This window comes from Streptopelia decaocto, assembly GCF_964273445.1.
Source record: "Streptopelia decaocto genome assembly, chromosome: 4".
Lineage (NCBI taxonomy): Eukaryota > Metazoa > Chordata > Aves > Columbiformes > Columbidae > Streptopelia > Streptopelia decaocto.
The window spans coordinates 12,054,798-12,064,850 of record NC_138658.1 but is presented as its reverse complement, the minus strand read 5'-3'; the positions used below and the strand labels follow the sequence as shown (position 1 = coordinate 12,064,850).

The window sequence follows — 10,053 nt, the reverse complement described above, 5'->3', positions numbered from 1 at the left end:
TTTTCACTTCTTCCAATGGACAACAATACAACATTTTTTCTAATACTTTAGTGAGAAATAGAAGCTTTTTAATACTTTTACTATTTACCCATCTGCTTAGGTCTCTAGGAGAATACTAAGAGAAAGAGGTAGTTACAATCCGGTGGTCTAATTATTAATGTTAGCAGCACAATTTAAAAATATCTATAAGTACAGCAATTTTTTCCATTTTTTTTGTGTTGTTGTGGTTTTGTGTGGGTGTTTTGTTCTTTGCCCCCCCCCACCCCACCCCCCCCCACTTACCTCACATGCTTTGGGTACTTGCTTTTAACTGCTTAATCAGATGATAACAAGTCCCTTTTCAACTACAATGGTCACTACTTAACAATATGTATGATGTGGGCTGAAATCCCAACTGAAATAGATCAGCTTTCTAGAAAAAGTTCAAGGTTGGATCTTGCAGTTTTGTGGAAAAAAAGAAAAAAGTAATACCGGTGTCATGTTAAGAACCTGCTGAAGTGCAACTTCTTTCTCCCTGTGCTGTCCCCAAAACAGGGTTCTGTCACCCAGTGTGCAGCGAGAAGTCACACTGAAGCACTCAGAGACGAGATCCTGTTTATTACAGAGTTGCACAAGCCTGGGTGCTGGAATGAAGCCAACAGCCCAGAAAGAAAAGTAACAACCATTCTATACAAAATCTTACCGCTGGACAGGGCTGTCCTGAAGAGCTAATTGCCTACACAGTTGCATGTTGCATTACATAATCCTTCTAGCATATACAGAGCAATACTCAGCTAAAGGATGTCTGATCCAACAGTCTCAAGATATGTGTTAAAACAAGACTCAACTAATTGTGCTGGCTTCAAAATGTCTAAAGCTGCAAGGCTGGTTGTCTGAGTGGTTTCTGGTCAAAACTGAAGATTTATGTGTCTTTAGATTGGCAATTGCCCACAGGATACGTTCTCTTAGGTGATAATGACCACACCTGTTCCACCTAGATTGTGTTTAGTATTAGTCAAAGTAGGATGCCCCTGCTCAGTACGTTGTGAGAAGACACAGTTTTATTTTTTTAGCCCAAACACGGTTATGATATGTTCATCTTTGTTCTCCTTTAGGGCTGCGCCTTACGCGCCGTGATTTCACGGAGCGGCCGCGCGCCCCCTGCCCCCGTCCCGCCGCGGCTCCGCTGCCCGGCAGCGGCGGGGGCCCCGGCCTGGCTCCTCCCCTCTTCCTCGGGAGCCGGGAGAGCCCCGCAGCCAGCCCCTCTTCCTGCCTGTTCCCCCGGTGCAATGGAAGTCTCCGGTAATCCGCCTCCCCCGTAGCAGGCGGCGGCCCGAGTCGGTGCAAAATGCTGGGCATGTACGTGCCGGACCGGTTCGCCCTGAAGTCGTCGCGGGTGCAGGACGGGATGGGGCTCTACACGGCTCGTAGAGTTAAAAAGGTGAGTGACGGCCGCGGGGAAGTGTGTGTGTGTGTGTGGGGGGGGGGCGGGTAACGGCCCGTCCCGGCGGGGAGCGGCTGCCACGTCGCACGGCGGAGCAGCGCAGAGCGGGGCGGCTCCTCCGCCCCCGCCGCCGGCCGGGCTGCCCCGCTCCAACTTCGGCGCTGGCTCCACTTCCGTCCGCCCGGGCTCCCGCGGGGGAGGCACCGGTCACCCCCTCCCAGTAAAAGGGAGCCGGTCCCCGGCTGGGGCGCCGTGCCCGCGGCGCTGCCGCTCGGGACAGGAAAGGGTGCGGGCCGCAGCTGGGCCGCTGGCACCGGCGGAGGGGCCGGGCCGGGCCACTGGCTGCTTAGTGGGGTCGGAGGACGGGTTTCCGTGTGGGTTTTCTTTTCCCTGTTTCTTTTGTGCTCCTGGCGCTGTCCACAGGGTAGGGTCCCTCCGGATGGGGCTGCCTCCTTGGGGATCTGGCTTCGGCCCGTGGTGCTGCTCTGCGGTGCAAGAACTGTCGGTTGTGGGCTCCTGTCATCCCCTGCTCTTGGAGCTTCGTGGGATGGGTAATTTAATTAATCGTTTTGGGAATAATAAAGCCAGGCCTGTGAAAGATGTGGCTGAGTTGAACTGCAGGTCTCTCATACCCCAGCCAGGTCATGTCCCTTGACACCTTGTAGTTGAATTGAAAGTCTCTTGCTTATCTGAAATCCCAATTACAATTATTCAGGTGACTTGTTTGTACAGATATAGGTGCATCTAAAATTATGAACCCTACACTAGTATACACTTTTACATGTTTTATAGGTTTTGCTTTCTATCTTTCTCCTGGCTTTGGCTCTGAGAGGTTTGGGAGGGCTGCACAGTTTTTCAGTAGTTTTGCTGACAAGGCTTAGGCACCACAGGGCAGGGATCTCTCATTTTTAAAGTGTCCTTGAGTGTTAATGGGGGGGTAGAAGGGGAACAATTTTTTTTATCAGTTGATTTTAACGTTTTCCAATGAGGTTCTGAAGTTTCATTTGAAAACTCTGGGAGTTCACACAGAAAGGAAGGTTATATACTGCTCACATACATTAATCCCTGGCACTCTGAAATAGACCAAGGTCTAGAGTGACACTGAAACTGTCATCCATGTGTTAGTATCAATTCTGAAAGTCAGTTAAGAGTTGAGCTAGGAATAACAGAGCATTTTTTTTGCCTGAGTTACTCCACATTGCTTTTGAACTCTCTTTATACAGGCAAAGTATATGCTGTCAGATCTCTGCCTGTGCAGCTCTACCAGTGTGAGCGTGTCATACAGGACACCCTAGCAAAACTGAAATGTAAATGTGACATGTTGCATGTGGAATGTGAAGGTAAAGGTGGTTGTAGTAAGATCTATTTGTAATTTCTGGTGACAGTGTTATAGGCTTGTCTTTTGTTGGGCAGTGAATTGTCTGTGTTGGGAGCACAGATAATTGTGGCCTGGATCAGAAGTATGTGTCTGACAGACAGACTTTGCAGTTTGGTAGGCTGAGGAACCAGCTCTTGAGTTGCACTGTGGGCAGTGGTTGAAATGGGTATTTATAAAAATGGTTGGATACCTAAACACTGTGTGTCACCACAGCTGTTCAGAGAAGGGTGCATGTATAAACAACACAGATGATATGTTAAATATAGCCCGACTGTGTGTTACTCTTTTCCATGGAAAGAAAAATCATATCTGAAGTGCTAGCAACATGTTTTCCTGTCCAGTAATGAGGCAGCAGTACTACATTTCAAGGCTATGACACAGAATAGCTTAAGGCTGTTAGATTAATTCCTTGAAACTTTGGGATTTGGAGAAGGTATTGAATATGATGCTTAATTGTGAAATAAGATCTTTGTTCCTGAGTAGCAAATACTGCACCATTTTATCTCAATTGCTATCACAGGACTGCAGTTGTCTTAACTGAAAGTAAAACACATTTCAGATAATCTTATAATCAGAAATTGCAGTACCAACTATACAATTGCTAAGTCATGATGAAATAGATCTATGAAAATTCTGCTATTAGCAAAGTTTAGGGTAATAATTTTGAACTGCTGTTGTCTGTCATCTGCTTTTGTACCTCTTGGCATTATGCTGTACTTCCAAGATTTTGTCTAATCATAAAAAGTGGAACTGTTTTATTTTGTTACCTTAACAGAAGCTGCGATTCTCCTGTAAATTTCTTTGCTCCAATAACTGGCCTTTGATTACAGCACCAGTATCACCAGACCCATTTCTTAGTGTTCTGCTGTGGCTGGAAGATTAGTCACTGCTGCTTTCCCAAAAGCAACTGTTGAAAATAGCTTTTTTGGCATTTGAATGATGTGCCTTTCATATCTTCAATAATTTCTGTGGTTGACTGTCTTGTATGCCTCACTTTTATTGTTCAGAGTGGAAGCCGAAGTCTTAGTATTTTTTTAATCAATATATGTTAGTATATGACAGTATACTCATTAAGTAGGACTAACAAATATATATATATAATGAAGAAAATGCTCTTAAAGACTAAATAAATAACTACACATCCCCATAGACCTTTGTGTTTCAAGACATCAGATTTTGCTGTTTCTAATTTCTGCTTCCTCTTAAAATATGAGAGGCTATAAAAAGTGCTTCAAAGTCTGAAGCATTTACTTTACTTTAGAGGTGGACATCTTGCCTTTTGCTTTTGCCATTGTTTTGAGCTTCTAGAAAGTCTTAAAACTTTTGCAGTCGAGGTTCATTGGTTTGGAGTAGCTGAGGTAAGAATGATGCATGGTGTTTCTTGTTTTGAGTCATTATGCAGGATTAAGCTGTTTCCGTGTTTCATCCCAGAGGTGATGTGTGCTTCAGTTATGGGTGGAAATAACCCTGTAGGTGCTTTATAAGGTACCTAGGGATCCTTGGGATTGTAAGGATGAAAGTATTACTGAGGTGAGTATTGTGGAAGCCTCCACAGTACTTAAGGAAGAAATTACTATCTTTATGCTGTCTTAAAGGTGTTATTCTGCCACTGAAGTGAGTGTGGAAAACTATTTTTTCCAGGTTCCTTATTCATTGCATCTTCAAATAATTTCCATATTAAATTTACAGAGTTTGTTTTGTTTTCTTTCTATAGAAATAATCTAGATCATAGTCCCATAAACCTCTCATCTTGACAACTGCTATGAGTAATGAGGGAGTTTGTAGATACAATTATGCCCTCTCTTTGAGGTCAGCAGTTGCAGTGAGCTGGTTTTCTTCTTCCACCAAAACTACCTGTTGCTTTCTAAGTGAATGGGAAACACCATTTCAGCCTGGCAGGAAGTGACTGCCCCAGAAAGGACCTGCCTTGTCTTTACTGAGGCTGGACAGGACCACGTGTTTCCAGAGCTCATTTCCTTCGCCACCACCTCAACTCTTCCACCTCCTTAACCTAAGCAAACAATGTGATCTAAGTGAATTGCCTCCCATGTGGTACCTGCATGGCCCCATCAGACAACAGTATGTTTGCTGGGGTGCTGCACACACGTAACTGTGTTGACCCGTTTTCATCTTCATTGCTGATGAGGTAAAGGAAGAAGGGAAATTCAGTTTGGGTATTAAATCCCAGGATTGGTAAAGCTGTCAGGGGAGGAACCCTGACTTTATTTGATTAGCAAAATGATGAAGGGCAATCCAGAAACCACTGAGATGTGAAGGACATGAAGTCCCATAGTGCCATTTTTTGTTATCACTGCCCACATCTGTGTCTCCATTACTACTCTGGGCTCCATTTGTCTTCTGCTGTTCTTGTGTTTTTACCTTCTGCTTTACTGCTCTTTCTCATGAAATCTTCATTGTGGACACTTTAAAATGTTGCTCCTCAATTCTGTTGCCTTATTACGCAACACTAGTTTTCTTTTGTTTACTACCTCTTCAGGTTTAATTTTAAATACCAGCTTTTTTTTCTTTTCTTTTTTTAATTTTTTTTTTTATTTAGTGGGTTCTTTCTAAGAGGAATGATCCTGGAAGTTTTACATTCCACTTACTCCTCTCCACTCTACCTGTAGGCAGTCTGTCAAAACCAGGCGAGGGAAAACATGTAGCAGGCTGCGTCTAGAATTGTGGAATGTGCCTGGGGGAAGGGATGTGTGAACAAGGTCGATACTTTTATTAGCCAAGATACTGTTGTTTTCAAGAAATAACAATGTTGCTTTTCATTATATAGTTTTAATCTGCAATGCTTAAAAGAATATACAGCTTTTCGATCTGAATACCGCCTAAAGGAACATAACGTTCTGCATTCTGGTTTGTAGGACAGGAGAGGGGAAAAAAGATAGGCCTGTGTAAAAAGAAAACACTAGTTAAATAATTTATGCTGCTGTTAATGTGACATCTGTGAAGGAAAAAAACCCACTGATACCCCAAACTTTTGGAAGAACATATCAATGGATGCTTTCACAGCATGTATTATGACTAGCAGGTGGTATAACATTTTAATTTTGCTTATGAAGGCTTGATTTAATTCACAGACACGTGCATGCTCCCTGCGTATTTAAATGAATCTCTCTGTATGAACAAACCCTCAGTTATTCAGTGTTTTGATGTGTGGCACTTCAAAAAGTGGTATTGCAAATAATCTTGCAAATAAATCTAATGTAAACTTCGTGCTTGCCAAATATTTTGTTTTAGTTGGATGTCTATTGCAAGGTACTTCCTGAAAATCTTACAAGAAATGTTAGAAATTTAACTTGTAAATTTCAGCCTTATTTAAAATGAAGAAAAACGCTGTTTCCCAAAGGGGACATGAACATATAGAGGAAAGGTATGGTTTTAAGAGATTCTCCAAGCGATGAAAAGAATGGGAATAAGCTTGAAGTTGAACCTTAAAGGATGTACAACTTTTTGGCATATAGTAGAATGACAAAGAAAAACTGTCATTTTCCATTTGAAACTAAAAATTATAGCTCTGCTGGAGTTTGATGAATCACTTGCCCCTCCTCCCTTTTATTTTTTCTTTTTTTCCCCCTCCACTGATTCTTTTTCTTTTATTATTATTCCTTAGGGCGAAAAATTTGGCCCCTTTGCTGGGGAGAAGCGAATGCCGCAAGAACTGGATGATGACACAGACTGCAGGCTCATGTGGGAAGTGAGTAGTCTGGAGTGACATCGTTTTTGGTTTTTTTGAGCTTAAAGATACTGTAACAAGATTTCGTACTTACTGATGCCTTTAAAATAGGGGGTTTTGTGTGGAACGTGATTGCATTCTTAAAAACAATGAAGAAATTGCAAAATATAGTTTCTAATCAATGAAGTGGGGAAAAATGAAGAAAAACTTAAAAATATAACAACATTGTGGAAAATTACTGAAAAATGTGAAAATAAAAAGATTAAAATAATTTGAATATGGGAAAATTATTGTAACTTACTGACATACTGATTTATGCTGGTCAACAAATATTGGCTCATATCTTCTACCAACTGTAACATAAAACATTTGGTGCTGTGACACTTGTGCTAGGGTTTGGCAATTGTTTCAAAAGTGAAGGTTTTCAGATTTTAGTAACTCTGTAATGCAATGTGTAGTTGCAAAATCCTTAGCAAAATAAAAACTTACTGCTGTGGGCAGATGAAGGCACAACAAATCTCAGGGCTGTTCTTGAGCTTTTTAATGTGTGTTAGGCAGCAATATTAGTTTATACACTAGAACTTGTAATTAAGTCCTTAACCCATCCTAGTTTCTGTCATAGCTGTCTTTGCACGTAGCAAAAATCTGAGTTTACCGGTTGAGGAGATTACACTAACTGAACAATACTTGTAATAACATTTCCAACTTACTATTAACACCTGTTTTTTAGTGCTTCTGTTCCATCTTGGTAATCTTTCTTTTCTGCTCTAGTTCTTAGAGCAGAATTGCCTTCCCCTTGCCAAACAGTTTGTGTTGAGTGCATATTTAGTCCTGTTTTACACTAAGAAGAGGGCTAATTTTCTACTTCTTCAGCTTGATATGATTAGAAGTGGAAGGATGACTATTACTTTTATGCTGTGTGGCACTATACAAAAAAAAGCTTATGTTTGACATCTGGTTTAAGGCACTATCTGTGCATTTGTTTGAAAAACACTCCAGCATTAACATTGTTGAGCGGCTTATAAAGAGAGTATAGTTTTGATATGGTCTTAGAAGAGCTATAAATAGATTCTACAAACTGGTCCAATGAGTGAGAGAATGCTAAAAGCCCATCTCATTAAACCCAAATTCAATATAAATACAGTGAGTGGCAAAATATTACTAGGTGACTGTTAACTCAGGTATGTGGATTCCTGTACCTTTATTTTTCCCCTTCCGCCCACCCCCCCCACCCCCTTTTTTTTTTTTGGTTTGGTTTTTCTTTCTTAATCTAGGACTGTGCCCAGATGAGCCTTTTCCAGAGAGGGAGTGTAGACAATTCGGTCCCCTGTCTCCTTTGGTTGTGTACTCAGAACAACTGGTTTAATCTTTGTTCTTAGCTGAAAACAAAACAATACAAACAATACAACATGCTTTTATTACAAATGTTTGCTGAATATAGTACATGTTAATGTGCCCTGGCTCACTTGCCTTTTCATGATGTTTCTGCAGGTTATTTTAAATCAATAAAATACTTGAGCTGGAACAAGGTTTTCAGAAGGGATGGTGGGTGGATTATAAAAATGAGAAGGTCTTTAGGCCTCATTGCTGATGATTAAATGAGATTTATCTGTTTCTGTAAGATAGAAAACAAAAGGCAAATACATGTATTTACTGATGACACTAATATGACCCCATTGACAGCAAACCAGAAAATGAGTTTTTTATGAGCTGTTCTAAAACCATTTTATAATATCTTCTTGTAACCTAGTTTTGACAACCTGTAAAATACCCCTGCATACCAAATTTTATGACTTCCTGAATATTTGAATCCAAGTTGTTAATGTCTACTGAAGTTGATCTGAATGTGAGCTTTTATAATGCAATTTAAATCATGTTGAGAGTAGTCTGAAGTTGAAAATCAAGACCAGGAATGCAGCAAGTAAAAAGTTGAACAGTCCAAGTAAATGGGTATTCCAGAAACTGTGGGAGGCAGTCACAGCAGCCAGCCAAGTTTGTGCATAGTCAGCTGTACCAAATATTAAAAATAATTAATTGAAGGCTATCGGATGAAGCCACACTAAAGCCTGGCCTCACAGTCTGATGACAGTTAAAAAAACATGTTTTCAGAGAGGTCACCTTTAGAAAGAAGGCTATGTAGGAGAGGCTTTTCATAAGTCAAGTAAAAATGAACATTAGTGGGATGTTTCTTTTCTTGGTATGTGATGCCTGGCATCTGAACTTCCATTTTGTGGAAAAGTTTTCTGTAAGGCAGTTTACCACATGCATTTCTAGTTGCGTAGATGTGGTCTCTTTTGATCAAACTATTCTTTTTTCTGCGAGACCAGCATTGCAAGTTGCCATCTTTAAGACAGCACATTGAGAGAGAATTGTACACAGAATAATTTATTTGGTCCAGTGATTTTATTAAATAAAGTTCTGAGTGTGTTAGAGTTTGTGTTTAATTTCAGTATAGCAGAATGCCATTAGTCTGCCTGTACCTTGCATAGTTTTGAAGAAATCAAAGGTTTGCACTTGCTCATTCCAGAGGATTGGAGGGAAAGGGGAGCATCCTTGATCTTCCTGTTATCTTTGTAAAGAGCTACATGCTAAAACATTTTATTCACAAGTTATATGAAAGAGGGGGCAGAGAGGGGGAAACCAAACCTGTGGTAACCATATAGTTATAGGTAATAATAATAAAAAGTCAAGAAAGCATCCAAATGGCTTTGTGCTCTTTAATTCTGTCAAAAAACAACCTCCCCATTATCCCCCCAACCCCTGTGACATTATCTCTTAGACTGAATTGCATGTTGTACTAGTTATGCACACAGCTAGTTGCTGTTGATGAATTGTGGGGTTTGCTCTTATTCTTAGTATCCCACTAACTCTTACTTTAAATGCTGCCTTGTTAGTCTGTTAGTATACTTGGCATAACATTTTTAAATTATATGTATTTGCTGGAGTAGCAAGTGCTTTAGGGCAAGAACAGAATAATCTTTAGGTATTAAAGTTCACAGAAGCTTTTGCCTCTGGAGGCTCAGATGTCCCTTTGCAAAGGGAAGATACTCGTTCAGTTTATTTTCTTTATTGTCGCTAACCAAGAAAGTGACGTTCATTTCACTACTATTTCATTGTGGCAAGCATATACTTTTGGTGACGACTTTGCCAAATGTTAAAAGAGGGAGGGCTGGAAAGACTTAGTACTTCCTCAAATAACCTGACATACCATAAAGAAATATTGGTCGGGATTGGATGGTATGTAATACGCTGTGTAGCACTCAATGTTACGTATTTCAGGTTTGGTTTCTGTCTATCTGCCAAGATTATGTTTTCTTCATTGTTATATTAAAACCAAGAAGAACAGAAACATGCCAGAAATCAGTCTTTCAATGGAAGGTAAACTTCATGTTTATTTATATTAGGAAATGAAATGAATGTATGTTTCTACTACTTTACTCTCAACACTTTTGCAGTTACAATTGTTTGCAGTTAAATAAACCTACCTGAAAGCTAGTGAAGGCAACAAAAAAATCTGCTATAGGCTACAACCACTTTTAGATCAGAGCTTTAATGTCTAGGACTGAG

The 10,053-nt window shown here is 40.5% G+C and overlaps 1 protein-coding gene across 3 annotated transcripts in view; it reads left to right on the top strand.

Moving 5' to 3' along the window:
• Window positions 1-1,063: 1,063 nt before the first annotated feature.
• Window positions 1,064-10,053, top strand: part of PRDM5 (PR/SET domain 5) — an 84,834-nt gene continuing 75,844 nt past the window's right edge. For 2 of the 3 annotated variants that reach the window (XM_082050162.1, XM_082050161.1), the window contains exons 1-2: window positions 1,064-1,420; window positions 6,424-6,507. In XM_082050162.1, coding sequence (XP_081906288.1) covers window positions 1,328-1,420; window positions 6,424-6,507 — 177 coding nt within the window. In that variant the 5' untranslated portion in view covers window positions 1,064-1,327. Of the gene's footprint in view, window positions 1,421-4,234; window positions 4,332-6,423; window positions 6,508-10,053 lie in introns of those variants that run through there. The other variant, XM_082050163.1, reaches the window with a different exon arrangement.